At 39.3% G+C, this 16,359-nt stretch overlaps 1 protein-coding gene across 3 annotated transcripts; it reads left to right on the top strand.

The window, feature by feature from the left end:
- Positions 1-1,273: 1,273 nt before the first annotated feature.
- On the top strand, positions 1,274-5,787 carry tiprl (TIP41, TOR signaling pathway regulator-like (S. cerevisiae)). 3 transcript variants are annotated; one of them, XM_057054965.1, is made up of 8 exons: positions 1,274-1,332; positions 2,266-2,379; positions 2,704-2,883; positions 4,162-4,261; positions 4,372-4,503; positions 4,912-5,007; positions 5,073-5,135; positions 5,217-5,787. In XM_057054965.1, the coding sequence occupies exons 1-8, from the start codon at positions 1,274-1,276 to the stop codon at positions 5,343-5,345; spliced, it is 873 nt and encodes a 290-aa protein (XP_056910945.1). In that variant the 3' UTR covers positions 5,346-5,787. The 3 variants fall into 3 exon arrangements, with proteins under 3 accessions (XP_056910945.1, XP_056910948.1, XP_056910947.1); XM_057054968.1 differs by lacking the exon at positions 1,274-1,332 and adding an exon at positions 1,360-1,562; XM_057054967.1 differs by lacking the exon at positions 1,274-1,332 and adding an exon at positions 1,362-1,767.
- Positions 5,788-16,359: the final 10,572 nt, after the last annotated feature.

The following is a 16,359-nucleotide window of genomic DNA, read 5'->3' as shown; positions in this document are numbered from 1 at the left end:
ATGCAGATGGAAACTTTGTATTTGTCTATATTGAAAAACCATCATGGAAGACAAGTGGCGATGAAACTCAGCTCTAGAACTAGAATGAAGTAAGGCCATGTGTCTCTTCTCAGTTTTCCCCATTAAATTCCCTCATTCTGATCGAGGGAAAGACTTAAAAACTGTCCTTACAAACATATTACAAATATACATTTGTCAGTTTATGATATGTAACAAGTCCAGATTCATTTTGTTACACACATTTTTCAGTGTGTGTCTTCATCAGCACACTTCTTGCAAGATGATTCATCATGTTTTCTTTCCACAAGCTCCAGTGTAGCATAACCTTTGAACATCATGGAGTTGAAGTTACTAATTTACTATGTGGAAGCATTTGCACCTTCAAAATAAATGTCACATGTTTCACGTTTTGAAGCAAATCAATGTCACAAATATATAAATCACTTCAATTATCTTGCATTTAGGTGAACATGTACAGTAATGCATAGGATGTACACGATGTACATGTGCCACCTGTGCTCATTTCGCTAAATCCAGGATATAAAACTTACTGCAGAGGCAACACCGTTTCAGCCCTCAATTAAGGGCGTTTTACAGTTACTGGTAAATTGTTTTCTGGATGTTGCTTTAGATAAATATCATCAGTTAATTTTGTTTAAATTACAATTTGTGAATTGTGTAAACGTAATAAATCATAAGCTCACACCAATATTTTGCTTAAATGAGGACAAAAAACCCCAAACGAAATTAAAAAAAACTGCACTAACGATTTCTCATAATTTTGACTGAAATTAAATAAGTTTTCGTTAGCATTTAACTTGCGATATGCTCCCATCTAGTGGATAAATATCTCTTTGGGCTCTGGCTGTCTGCACGCTGGCGCGATCAAAAAACACACTATCAACTTGCATTTTCTGTTTAATTATAAAAATAGAGCTTAAGCTATTCTGTCTTCCAGCTTTGTTATGGAGGGCAAGGATGCCCTCTAAAGTTGAAAGGAAAAAGTGTAATTTTTTCAATGATTTGCTTTACACTTTGTGTAAATTTAATCATAGCAACATATCAAATCATTTTGAAGGCATCAATTTCTTGCGATAAGGACGATGCTTAAAGACTAAAACAGCATTTATAATTAAAAATGATGTGATGAGATATGTGTTATTCGAATACCTATGGTTTGTTTGTTTGCTTGCTGTGTTTTTCAAAAGAAATTCCATGAAAGAAAAATCAGGAGAAACTGACTCCTGAGTTGAACACTAGATGGCGATAGTACATGTGTCGTTGGGTGCAAACCGCCACAAAACAAGAATGGATGTGCACTTCTTTGAATTTGTAAGTGTGAGTTTATTTGGACTGATCCTCTGTCTTGGGTGGTATGGATTAGTTTGAAATTGTGCAGTGACACGTCGATTTTGTGTCGGTACAATTTAAGTATTAAGAGAACTATCAAAGAAACATAGCCTGCGCCACGGAACCTTTGCGCGAACGAAGCAGTCTTTGGTGGACAATTTAACACAGGCGGACCCAGTGATTTTCATTACAAGAACTACAAACAATACGAGGTATATAACATGATATAGACTGATTTAAAATTATACAGTGATCTGTCGATTTTGTACCGGGAAATTCAAGCAAGTGAATAAGAAAACCGTCAAAGAAATATAGCCCGCTCCACGGAACCTTTGCGCGAACGAAGCAGTCTTTGGCGGACAATTTAACATAGGCGGACCCAGTGCTCTCCATTACAAGAGCTGGAAACAATACGAGGTAAATGTATTTAAATGTTAACTTTTGGTGATTTACACCAATCGATAGTTTGATACTGCATCATAACTAATCAACATATGCTTGTCAGGACCAAAACAGTTTTTAATATTATTTCTCCCACTTTATCTTTGGAGATGACTGTTCATTTTAGCCTACCGGAGCACAATTAACAGATAAAACACTGCAAATACTCACCGAATCAAATACATATACCATTGACTCATTTAAAACGTGCTTTATTGCAGTGGGGGCAGTTGCAAGCGCAGCTGATTGCATGTGAGGCCGTAGAAATGTTATGTCGTCCTGTTCTACATCTTCAAATTACAAAGCCAATTTGATTTTTAATTGATATTTAAAATAGTTTTGTGTATTTCATACGTTTTGTGTGCATGTTCGACCAAGAGTACCGTATTTGCAGTATTGGTTTAACTTCATAGATTGTCACTGATATTTCATGCAATCCCTTTTATTTATTTATTTTGTAAACATCTTTTTCAGTCTCCTCACAATGATGCCACATGGTTTCAAGAGCAGCAAACAGGACTTCACCTTTGGCCCTTGGAAAGTGACCGCATCCACAAATCATATCATGAAGTCCAAAGATATTGAAAGGTGACACATTCTTGAAGCTGCAGTTATCCCCAAAAAATCTGTCATTTTAAATAAGGTAGTAATTTTATCTATTAAATAAAAATAAAATTCCCCTCATTAAATCCTGGTTGTATATTTTCAATCCATGTTGACAGTATAGAGGTGAAACAATTAAATACCGTCTACATAAAACAAATTAGGCATTACAGTAAAAAAATAAAACATTAATGAAAACATTAATTGTGAAGATGAATCCCCCGGATGTACTTATGTATGTATAATATAAATCATCAAAGAATATATTCCTATTAATTAATCATTTTTTTTGTTTGTTTTTCTTCCCAGATTAGCAGATGAAATGAACATGCCATCACTCCCAGAGATGCTGTTTGGAGACAATGTTCTGCGCATCATTCACACTGATGGATATGGCATTGAATTTAATGCTATTGATGCTCTTAAGATAGTAAACAAAATGGAACATGCTGTCAAAGTGGCCTGTGCACAGGAATGGCAGGAGAGTAGGTAAGACCATTAGTGTCCTATCCTGGGTCAGGCGGAGGATTATAGGCTGATATGTTGTAGTAGTGTCTTTTCTGCTTTTTACCTGTTACTTTTTTTTTTTTTTTTTTACAAGTAAATGTATATGAAGGGCCATTATCTCTCTGAACTTGCACCAACTCACATTTGCCCTGAAGTTCCAGCAAAGTGGCTGCATGGAGTTAGCTTTGGGGTAATTCATTATTCTGGATCATTCTGACTCATTTCAACATGGAACCAATATAATGGTGGATGGAAAGTTAAATTACATGGGACAGTTGGAAAAAAAAAATTCCGTTGAGTTAATTTTTTATGCTGATTAAAACTAAAATTGGCATGCTGATTCCAAAATTGCAGACAGTTTTTCTAGCATGTCACGTTTTTTCCTGACAGCTTCCCTGATTCAACAAAAACTGTGTTCCCCAGTGTTATCAGTCTATAACAGTGGCGTTAGTAGCAGTAAAACATGATGCAAGCAGCCAGGATAAATGAGCTGAAAGTTCACCTTTGTCAGTAATAGTCTAAGTTGTGGACTCCTGTGTGGCAAATGATTGATGAGATTTTAACTGCGTTAGTCCAACTCAGAAGTTTTAATGATTCTTCATTTCCAACACGTACGGTTGCTTCAAGGTCATTCTGCAAAAGGTGCGGGTTTTCTGCTGCAGAATTATGTGACTTAATCTTGCCAATCCTCTAACAAGATGATCACATTTAAGGAATAAAATATGAAGTGGTGTTATTCAACCAAGCAAGCAGACATCCATCCATCTTAACATTAACTTTATCCATTAGGTGAGGATAACATAGAGAAAAAGACAACCATACACACTCATATTCACACCTGATGCCAATTCAACTATCTCCTAAATGCATGACTTTGGACTGTGTGAGGACACTGAACTACCTCGACAGAACCCACACAAACACAGCGAGGACATGCAAACTCCCCCCCCAGAGGCTTTGAAACAGAACCTTTTTACTGCTGGGTGACAGCAATGTTGCATTTGCATTCAGCTTAATCTGAATCTCAGTAAGAAAAAAACACAGTTGTTGCTGCTTTTTGACCAGCTCCCTTTCTGACAAGATGGAGGAGTTATGAGGGTCCAGGTAAACTGACTTAGAGACTCCTGCCTTCGGCCGTTAAGGTGTGACGACCAACCAAGGCCAACAAATCACAACCCTGGACACAAGGTTGTCATTTGTTTAGTTAAGCTTAAAAATAATGGGAGGAAAAATACATTTCTTTGTATTTGTCTCTTTCAGAATGGATTCTGAACACTCCAAAGAGGTGCTGAAGCCATATGACTGGACATACACCACAGACTATAGAGGCACTCTGATAGGAGAAGACATGCAGATACAGGTTGGTCATTTTACAATTACCATATCATGTACAATTTCATTAAACTCCTGGTGTTTCTTTGAATTGATGGGCCTCTCCTGGTCTCTGTAAACCTGTCGCCTCATCTGTAGGTGACTAAGACAACCGAAAGAATTGACCTGGAGAAGCTGAAGGCCCGTGAGCAGATTATGTTTTTTGATGAAGTGTTGCTATTTGAAGACGAGCTTCACGACCACGGAGTCTCAATGCTCAGTGTCAAAATTGTGAGTTTCTTAATGAAATAGTATTTAACTTGGGGGCAAGTTGTCAACTCCTTCTCTTAATCAAATTACTGATGTGTCCATTTGCTGATTTTTATGGGTCTTATGATAATATCTTCAGGAAGGTTGCTTCAGGAAAAGCAATGTCCCTGCAAATTACAGAAGTCTGCTTGAGTATCCAAATGATATTCATATATTCACTTCATTTAAAATGGATCTTTGTCTACTACAGGCACTTGAGTTAAATGCATTCAAATAAAAAAGCAAAACACAGTTAATTTGTAACTGCATTTAATGTTGTTTTTCAGTAATTGGTGATCATTTAGTTTTTGCTTTTATTAATTTTCTCCAAAACTTCTGAGCACCAACTGACTGTAAGTTGTTTTTTTTTGAATGTCTGTAATGATGCAGAGGGTGATGCCGACCAGTTTCTTCCTGCTGCTTCGTTTCTTCCTACGAGTGGACAGAGTCCTGATCCGAATAAATGACACCAGGCTTTATCACGAGGCAAGTCGAGTTTAATGATCAGCATTATACCTATTTAAGAATTATTAATTGACCTTTTCCTACAGGCTGGAAAGAATTATATGCTGCGAGAGTTTAGCACACGTGAAAGCAAAATAGAGGAACTACAGGTGAGTGATGACAAATGAAAGCCCAGTTCATTAGAAAGCATCTGCATGAATTGTGATAAATCACATGTTTTATCTTCTCAGAATGTTCCTGCTGCACTCTACACTGATCCCAATGAGATCGCCCAGTACTTGACCCTGAAGTTGACAGACTGTGAGAAGCTGGAGCTTCCTGTCAGGCAGCCTCAGACTGTCAAAGAAGTCCTTCAATAAATGCAAGGTCCACATATGGGGTGCATGAGGGTTAACTAATAAGTGATTAAAAAAAAGTCTTATCACAGGAAAAAAGTACCCCATCCAGACATCAGTGCAGAAGTGATTTTAATGTCTATACTTTAACACGGAGCTTGAATTTTGGCACTTCTGTCTTTGTTCAGTGCAGACAATACTGTAATATCGCCAAAATTCTGGCCCTGCTCCTTGGGTACAGGTTCCAATTGTGTTCATATTTAAACTGATGATGTTTTATAGGGCACAGATTTCTGTTGAACATATTGCCCTATGATATGAGACCTGTAAAGGCCTTTTAGGCCTTTGAATGCATTGGGGTTTTTACAAAAATAAGCAGATGGCATTGTAATCTATAATCAAGACTCACTGTAAATATGTCTATTGTATTTTTTTTACAGTAACTAATAAAAAAATGAAAAACTGATTTCCACACCTCCAATATAAATGTGAAAATTTATGTTTTCCTTGTGTTGGGTCATCCTTTATTGTTTTCAGACAATTAAAACCATTGTTAATAGTCACAGGCCCAGAAAGCCTTACATTAATGGAGCACGACAGAGATGAGCAGAAAGAAGGAAAGAACGAGTCTTATACATGGAGGAGAAAGCGTTATGTATGTTTTTCCTGCTTATAAAAAGAAAGTTACACTTCTGACAAGGGTTTGAATGAGACTAAAGTTTAAATTCTACAAAACAAAAGGAATTGTAACTCTTCTGATGTTCATCAACCTCAGAAAGATATCGTGGAAACAAGGATTTTTTCATGTAGTGTTGAATTATGAACAACAGAGGGCAGCAACGCATCGTTTGGAGGTAAAGAAAAACCTTCAAGATGCCCTTTAAAAAGGATTTGCAATTTTACTTTCAAGTATATTTATATGTAGTTTATTTTATACCTTTTTACTTCTCTTTAAAACAATTCCATAATGCTGATACAATAGCAATACATTTTTTTCATGGATATGGTGTGCACAGGATGGAAGATATTCCTATACTGCCGGTGTCCTGTAGGGGTCACTAGTGAGCATATGTAAATAGCTCAGGGCTTTACCTCAGCGCACCTTCCTGCTGATGAACCTCAGCTGCTCTCTAGACGTTCAGCACCAGTCAAAACGTCAATGACCTGTTGTGCACCACAGACGATACCAGAACACAGGTTGTTGAAACGCTAAGAAGTGTTGAAAAAGATGAGTAGATTCATGCGTCAAAGGTCAACCAGCCTATTGTTAAGTGTGAGAGGGCATGGCTGCAGCGCACCGTCAGCAGGAGGGCAGGGAGGATGTGCAGTCATTAGGCCTGAACTTTAACTCTGTGTTGATGAAAGCTGGAGGAGGGTTCATGGAAGGGTGAGTCAAGCTGCAGGACATTGCTGCTCACTGATAGAATGCTGCTGATGTTACCACACTGTATAATCTTTAGGTGTTCTAAAGTTGAAATCTGTAATATTATATCCTCATGATTGTAAAGCGAATTCATACAACATACAGAAATAACATCTGCTCATTCCTTCAGTAATTTTTTTGCAATAATATCTGACATTTGTAGAGTTAGAGGCAATTTGTGTTCAGGTTTCTTTGGTCTGTCATTTCTGTATTTTATACAATATGGAAAATCTTTTCTCTTTTTTAGAATTCCATTACAGGGCAGAATTTGTGAAATATTTTCATTATCTGATGAATGTCTGCTCTCATTTTTGATTATATGCACTCTTGTCAGTATTGTTGTTGCTGCTATTCTTTTACTATAATCCTTTCATAAGTTTCAGTAAACAAAAAATAATATTTAATAATACCTGCACAAATATGATCTTCAACAAGTTTCCTGTTTCTCTGGTTCTCCTCACATTATATTTCATGTTTGTGTTTGGGATGCTTGCTGTTTAATTTTGCATCTTTCTCTTAAAAATAAATTCTTTGTTTCCCCTCCAGACAGACAAATCTCTTAACTGCCCAGATCCCAGTAATTTATTTATTCTTGGTTTTCTTCTATGATTGTTATATTCTAAATTCTGTGCGAAGTGAAATCTTGATTGGAACGCAACTTATTCATAATATTCCACAGATGGTGGACCAGTGTCCACACAAGCAGCAGACCCACAATCGATCCTCTGAGTGACTTCAGGGTGAGGAATCTGCTGCAGGTCACACTCCCGTTCAGCCTTCCTGTCAACTCCCACGGAGAGAAACTACTGCCTCATTTATGCGTAATGTTGTGAGTTTTCTCCATCTTCTTCCAAACATTTGTTTTTCAGGAACACCTCTTCCTGATGGGGTACAGGACGCAACCTGCTTACGTAAATAAGCCGGGGGAGAAAGCGCGGGGTGCCAAAGGTGAGTCTCTGCTGCCATATTTCACATGAGGAACCATTGTTTAGCTTCACACTCCTTTCTTGCCATGCAAAAACAGTTTTCCGCCCAGTTGGAGTAGACTGAGCCAATAAATTTGTTGTTAACAGAAGGAAAAGACAACTTATGATCTTAAGACTTAGACAAAACAGCATAGGGGATAGAAATGCTCTGCCTTTTTTTTTTATTAACAGAAACTCAAATATATTATCAGTTTTTCGCACTGTATTATTGACTGGATCAAACATTGATTGATGTGCATTGATCAGGTACTCAAACACCTGCTGCTATAAAATTGAGACTGTTATGGGAATGTTTCAGGGTTTCCAAAAAGGAAAAGAAAATCCTTCGGGACAGACAATAAACTTCCTTTACAAATAACTTGTCTTAAGGATGTCCGTTTTCCACCCTGTTTTCCATGAAAAAAATCGGTCTGCACACTCACTTACTGTCATTCACACTCTTTATCCTGTCACTCATCTATTTTTGACCTCAGCACTTCTTTGGAATTATTGTGTGTGTGTGTGTGTGCGTGCGTGCGTGCGTGCGTGCGTGCGTGCGTGTGTGTGTTTGTCTATCTGCGTCTGTCAGTGATGGGAGTGGTGGTGGTGGTGGGGGGGGTGATAACATTCAATTCAATTAATCTTTATTTAAAGAGCATCTGTTATGATCACGATTCTTTCTCACCACTTTAGACGAACCCAAGATACCATGCATTATATTACCAGTTAAATGTAGATTTTGTATTATCATACATCACTACTAATACTATATACATCTAAGATTTGTATTTGGATATTTTTTTCTAATACAAAACACTGCAGATTGATCAATACCATAAAGTACACAAGCTTAACAAATGCTTGCAAGTTACCTCTCAACAGACAAGGTTATTTTAAAAATGTTTCTCATTTGTTTATCAAATGTATCATTTTTATAGTTTAAATAAAGCACTTATTGGGTTTGTATTTAGAGTAGATGGCCAACAAGCAGAAACACAATCAACAATGAATGGAAATCATCATTCGTCTGAATTAGTTCACAGCACATTCATGAAAAAAGAAATATGTTCAAAATTGGATTTTTGATTTAAATTATACTCATATATGAATACATGTGAGAACGTGTAAAACGGATCTACTGTGCATTAGCATTATTTTATTAAAAAAAGGGTTCAATTGTTGATACAGGTATATTTAATTTCATTCATCAACAACATACATAAAGTCTAGATCTTTATAATTGCTAGGTCAAAACTTAGAAGTGACTTCATTTAATCATACTATCACATTTCAATATTGCTGAGTCTTAACTTATTCTCTTTAAATCAAACATTATGTGTACAGTTCTTATTTCAGTACTTCAGATATGGCATATGTTGTATATGAATATCTGACTGTCTTTATTTATTAGGTTCTTTCAAAGAAACTTAAAAAATTAGATTAAATGTAAGAGCTTAAATGTATATGTATTTATGTGGCATGTGCCCCTTGCAGCTGAGAGGAAACTTCATGCAGACGCCTCACAGCAACCTTCTGAAGATATCGACCTTCAGACCAGGGCAACTTTTGACTGTCCTGCATCACACAGTGTGTCCTGTTTTCCCCCTCTATTATTTGTAGTCTTGTTGTTTCGTGGTCATCCTCCAGACGACTGGCATAACTCATGGATGTTGGGATTTTTTCCATCTTCTCATTTATCTCCGTATCGCTGGGCGACTGCAGTCACGCTGAGCATCCTGCTGTAATGAGGCCAGGTCTATGAGGCCAGGGGATGTGCTCGCATAAATACAGACATACAGGACCAACAAAGCCTGCCCCTGTTTTTTTCTCACTATTATATAAACGTCAAAATAGTTTAAACAAAGGAAAACAAATAACTCCACAGGTTGGGATGTTTATACCGTAAGTGGCATGAGGCCATGATCAACCTGACAGTAATATTTATATCCATGTATCCACCCAGGAAACATGTTTGTGCAATTCAACCCTTATCAACATTTTTTTGGTCAAATAAAACATATTCCTGCATATTTCTGTTCGCATTCCGAAGGGTTTTGCCAAAGTTTTTTTTGGATTGGCCCTTGAGCTAACTAAAGGGAACTTCCTGTGGAGCGTCTGGGACCACGTCGGAGTCTGATGATTTAATGTGACAGCTGATAATGAAACAAACAGGTTGGTGTGTCTGTTGGCTCTGATTTGGATTTGAGTGGACACTGGCAGGCTGCACCCTGGCCCTCTTTATCGCTAAATAAAGATCCACTTGGTGGATACACTTAGATAACATAAATCAGGATATCCCATCAGGAGTGACGAAGTGCACTATTGTTTTGGTTCAAGTGGGCAGCCATCCTGACAGTGTATACTGGTCATGAGGACGGGACGTTCTCCATTGAATTTCACATGGGTCCTGTCAGAAATCCCGATCTCGTTATACAATGAGTTACCCGAGGAGACCACATGCAAAACCAGCTAGTAGATGTGCTGCTTATAAAAGTTTAATGTGCTTCAATATCTTGATTGAATAAGTAAACTCCCCTTCATTTTGCAACTTTAATTAACCCTTGTGTGGTGTTCGGGTCTGTGGGACCCAGCTTGTGTTGTGCACCTGAATGGGTTAAATTTCAAGTTCAAAGAAATAAAAGTCAGTAGTTTTGAAAAACCTTGCTTCACTTTTAAATTTGTTTCCACTCATATCTTGATTTTAATTGATTTTCTTTATTATGTTTTAAATAATAAGTTATAAATGTGACTTAACAAAGGTAAAGGGCAAATATCAACCATATATATTGTTTATACTGCTTGTAATTGGGATAAGGTAAACATCTGTTCAGTATTTTAACATAAAAGTGTTTGATTGTGAGGCATTAAAAGCCACAAAATGCAACGGGTCCATCAGACCCACAAACGCTGGCTGAGTAACAACAATATGAACATTACACAAGGGTTAACTACTATTTCAAAATGAGCGCTCAGAGGATATGTGAATAATATTTGGATTATTATTAGCGCTGAAATAATAAACATTGTATGTATGTCAGGTCCAACATCCAGGTTAATGGGAAAAGTTAGGAAAACTAATCCAGACCAAGACGTTACAATCCATCTTCTCAGAGGCAACAAGAAAGAAAAAGGAAGTAACTTGGAGGACAAGCTGAGTAGCTCATTCCCTCTCACCAGCACTGAGGAGGATGCTACCTCTGATTTATCATTGTAGTTTAACACCCAAAGAGCTTCATTAAAACCTCACGTAAGCCGCAACAGTTTCACTGTGGACATGTGTGGGAGTGCGTGCATGTGTGTCCTATGAAATGTAAAAAATCAATTATGAAGGTGACTTTCTAAATGACCTCAAAACTGAGGTTGTTAATCATTATTTTAATTAAGTGAAATTGTGTTTATTACCCCTGAGCAAACTTCTGCAAAGGGATTTTGCCTTCCTTTTGGTTTAATAGCCTTTACTGATGTAGAACTATTGAGGAAACACGTGCACATCCACCTACATATGAACGTGAGGTGACCAAGGTGAATGAACTTTTATAGCTTCTTTTGATAGACGTGCTGCTGCTCTAATACCGCTCAAAGGCAACACTCAAAACATATTTTCCCCATGAATACATTATTTTTTAGATCTTTATCAATCAGCAAAAGTGTGTAAGAAGTAAATAAACAGACAAGAGTGGAGGAATGAAAAGTGCATGTCAGTGTGAACAAAGTGCTTGTTGGAAAACAAACATCGAACAGAGCCAGATGGATTTTCCATTGCGGAGCTCTCTTAATGAGAGGAAGCAGGGGAGTGCTTCCCAGGGACTGCATTGTGATACTGTGGCCTGGTCTACCTTCAGCAGCTCGGTTGAAAGAATTTGGCCTTATGTCCTACCTGCCTGTCATAGTCAGAGATGGTAATCCCCACCTGGGGTGCAGCAGCATCCGCCCTCAGGCTAATATGAAAGGATGTCTGATAATGCACTCTAATGTTTTTCCTGTTCAACTCTGTCATTTCTTGGAACATAATAAATAAAAACAAGTGTAAAGTGCAGCACAAGGTCAGAGTCAGATCTAAATCTGAGAACTATTGTTGATCATATATAAACAGAAAGACTTTTGCTCTTTAACACAAGTTCATATGCAGCTTATATTTATGAACTTATTACCCCGCAAACATTTTATATATGCTCACACGCACACGCACACACACACACACACACACACACACACACACCACACACACACACACAGGTGCGCGCACACACACAAAGCTGAAAACTTAAATGCCTAATGTGATGTGTGTAAGAATAATAACAGGATCTGTTAAAGAAAGTCTGAGTTCCAAGCAACATCAAAATCTTGAGCTCATTTCATCCACACTGAATAAAATTGCGCAGATGTCCCAGATGAGTGGTGACTTTCAACATTCAAGATTAGTACGGGCCCTGATGCTGTAGTGCCATCAACCGGCTGGCATCAGATGGATAATCAAATTAATCTGGTGTTGAGGGTCCGTTAAGATCTGATCATTCTTCCATGGATGGTCATTCAGGTAATGTTCTGGGCTGCTTTTAACCCACTCTGTAAAAAGTTTATCGAGAGCCCAAAATCACAAACAATGTTTGCCTCAGAGGGCCTTACAAGCTGCACAGTTGTGACATCCTAGACCCTTGAACCCGGTCAGGAAAAACTTAAAACCATTTTTTTGGAAAAAAAAACAAAAAAAGCCCTCAAGGACAGCCATAGATGAGGGATCCCACTCCCTGGGATGGGCAGATGTGGAGTGGATTCCACAGAAAATTACCATTAACATTAGTATTTAGAGTATATGGTCAATACTGCTACTGGAATTGTGGTATTGTCTGTCCAGAAGGCATTGATGCAGGATCCGCAAGGATCAGCAAGACAAGGATCAGCAAGACAAGGATCAGCAAGACAAGAGAAAATGAAAATGAGATTTCCAATGAGGGCAATCAGCTGACGCCCAAGGCAGCGATGCAGCCAGCCAGGATAGTCTCCGAGGTCTATCTGTAGCAGCTACAGAGTATCAGGGAGTCTCCTCAGTCTCCAGAGGAAGAAGTGCGGCTGTCTTACTGTTGTAGTGATGGCATTGTTGTGATGAGTTCACATCAGTCCCTCAGTGATGCGATGATGAGTGGAGGTTGTTGTTTTGGCACCAGGATGTTACAACAGACCACCACAGCTCCAACTGTGGTGGTCACACAACCATGTGTAAACAGGGAATAGAGGAGCAGGCTGAACACACATCCTGAGGAACAACAGTGTTGACAGCTAGGGTGTGGGATTTGGTAGTGCCTATTTGCACCGCCTGGGATTTGGCTGTCAGGAATTTCAGTATTCAGTTGCAGAGGGTGATGTTGAGCCCAGGTTCCCTGAGTTTCATGATGAGCCTGCAGGAAATGATGAACAGCAACCGATGGATAGCATTTTCACAATTGTGTTATTCTGCTGAAGGTGGGAGTGTGTAGTGGAGATTAATGGGAGTGTGGAGTTTATAGAGGTTTTGACTAACCACTCAAGCACTTCAACATTGTGTCTCGAGTTGAGACTGGACCAAAATACACCACACAAGAATCTAGCTAGAATCAAATAAACACTATTAACGATGCAAATGTCTCCAAAGTGACATGCAGCAGAAGGTAAACCCCGATGGGAAACAATCTATTGATCTGGAATAAATCCCTAAAATAAAGTAGTTGAAAACTTAAATTTAAACTTAAAACAAAGATCCAAGGATCGAGAATCAGCCATGGAATGGGCAAAGACAGAAACCCAGGTTGTTTACCGATGAAATAGGCCAGTCAAAGACAGTCAGTTCCAGGAATTCAGTCCTCAAAACTATGCTAGGGAGTATGACATGGAGATCGAACAGGCTGACAGATGATGTGAGCAGGGCTGAGACCTAGGCGTGTGAGATTGTCTGACTACCAGGACAGAGACACAGGTGCTGCTTGCTCAAACAGGCTGTGACAGATTAAGGTGAGTGGTAGTATTTATCATTTCTTAATCTTGGGGGACTACAGTCTCCATTGTCAGGGCAAAAGACTGTGTCAACCCCCCCACACCCACCCCCAATGTATGGCTCCTGATATCCTCTTAAAAACATCAGAAGAACTCTTCAGGGGTGGAACCAGCCAGTTGAGTGAAGGAAGACTGATGGGAGGAATACAAAAATCCCGAACAGTCTATCTCCTCATGCGGGTGGGTAGAGGGGGTCTGAAGGCTAAAACTTCAGGAGTTTAAACAATCCATTTCTACAGCTGGGCAGGTAGCAGGTTTCCTCCCCATGGAATCGTCCCCTTCAGAATGGTTGGGAGATGAAGGAGTGTAGGATCCCTGATGGATAGACAAGCTAATCCAGATGGAGTCGTCTGAATTCAGCTATAAGGGTAGGATCAAGTATGTGCCAAGCCAGCACCCAAGGTCTCTCCTCTGGCCCTCAGTCCTCCCAGTCTACCAGATACTGCAGCCCCTCCCACGACAAAGTGAACATGGCAGATACAGTATCTGACCGAGTAGGCTGGACTGCCCCCAATCACTCAAAGAGGTGGGCTTTAATGTATCTATTTTACCCTGGAAACATGGAAGGATGAATGCATCCACATAGACTTGGACAGTTTCATCCTTACTTTCACAGGATTAATAATTTTGAAATGCCCGCTGAAGTGCGGGGGGCAGAAATGGAGGCAGAAGTGCAATGTCAGTTGGCAGAAACAGTGCAGCAGCCAATGAAAACAAAATGTGGAACGAGATCATGCCCAGGTTTGTCGACAATGACGGATGAAGGCTTGGGTGGATGGACAGGTGATCTTCTTTTCAACATTGGGTAAGAGTTGTAACCGTAAGCACGATGGAAGGGGGACAGGCCAAAGGTACTACCCACAGCAGCTGTTGAGACCAACGAGATGGGTTCTGGGAGACCAGGCAGCAGAGAGTGGTTTACACCTCTTGGTTCTTACGTTGAGTCAGACAGTGAGACAGGATGGAACCCTGAGGTAAGACTGACCGTGGGCCCAAAATGGCTGCAGGGCTCTCTCCAGAACACAGATGTATTTTCCAAAAATACATCAACCAGGATGACGTGAAGGTGGAAAATGTGGAGCAACACCAGTTAAAGTTCAGTCTCTTGGCAGCTCAAATACATTCCATATTCTTCTGACCTGTCCAGAACAAGAAGTGCGCTTTGACCCCCTCCAGCCAGTGCCACCACTCCTCAAGTGATATCTTCATTATTCCCTGTTTACAGTTTCCGATTGCCATTGTCAGCATTGCTTTCTGTTGGAGACAGGAGATGAGAGAATAAGGCACATGATTAAAGACTCTGATCATTAAGGCGGTAATCATGACGGTAGTTAATTAATTGTGGCTAATGTGGCTGCAAAAACCATGATAAGAAGGTCTCTAGTAATCATTGAGAGATGAGGCCACCATCTCAGTATTGATGGGTGGTACTTCTTCCTTAGTGCTCTTTCTCAGGGAAATATTTTAATATTTGAGTAAAGAACATTCTCTACAAAGTGGTCAAGTCATAGGTGCCAGAAGGACTGCACAGTCATCTTCCCATTCAGGAAGACAGGAAGAGTCCTCCTACCAACAGCACCAAAGACCAGTCTGCCAAATTACAATGAAACAATGACGTGGCCAAGTGCGTATTCTGGGACTTTTCATGACTAAACTACCAGGCAATGTCAATAGGATGGTTTTATTTACATAATGACTCAATGAAAATCCAGCACGTATACTCCAGCCATTGCCCCGTGGTTTTTTCCTGACCAATCCAGGTTATTGTTAATGCACGCACACACGCACTCACGCACGCACGCACGCACGCACGCACGCACGCACGCACACACACACACATTTTTTAAAAAGGTTTAATTTTAAGTTATTGTAAGTTATAGAATGTCTCCAAAGAAAAGACCTGTGAAGTGTGTGGTTGAATAAAATCTTTTGTGGACTCACATCTCATTCTTTCTTTTCAGTCTTAAATATTTTTTTAAATATAGGCATTTTTGGATGAAAAGTTTTTTTTTGTTTTTTTTTTGGATTTTCAGCTCCAATTATTTTCAGTGCTTTCGTATTTATGAAATTAAACAATACTGAGGCCAAAACAAACATGTAAATGATCTGATGCTGTTTTTTGCTTTTCTATCTCTTTTCTTCTTACACCTCTAATATTAAAGGTGTAGTTGTCATTTGTGAAGCTTCCCCCCGACGTGTGATTTTCTGAATTTATTAGGAAAAGCCCATACCATCCAAACAGAGGAAGTTTCCTCCTAGCACATAATGTAAACTTGGCTCCAATAAAGGCATCTGTTGGCACCTCACTGGACAACAGGAAATCTTTGTTTAACCAAAAACATCCAGTTGTTGGCCTCAGGGTGGATGACCCCCGTTGTTGTACAGTGGCAGAACGTCATATAGTAGCCGTGGTGGAGCCCAATATTTTAAGCTCGGACTTTGCAAAACAAAGCAACCATATTTTATGCTAAGCCAGTACGTGCACTCTGTATGTACCAGCAGAATTGGCTGTGCAACAGGAAGTGTCAGTACATTCAGTATATCACAGTACGTCCTGACTTTCTCAGCGAGCACGTCACGTAAAATACAAAGAGGTCAGAATGAGACAATAAGAATGTCCAGA

The sequence above is a fragment of the Takifugu flavidus genome, chromosome 14 (assembly GCF_003711565.1).
Source record: "Takifugu flavidus isolate HTHZ2018 chromosome 14, ASM371156v2, whole genome shotgun sequence".
NCBI classification, from domain to species: domain Eukaryota; kingdom Metazoa; phylum Chordata; class Actinopteri; order Tetraodontiformes; family Tetraodontidae; genus Takifugu; species Takifugu flavidus.
Note: the sequence above shows the minus strand (reverse complement) of the source record. Positions and strands in the feature narration are given on the sequence as shown.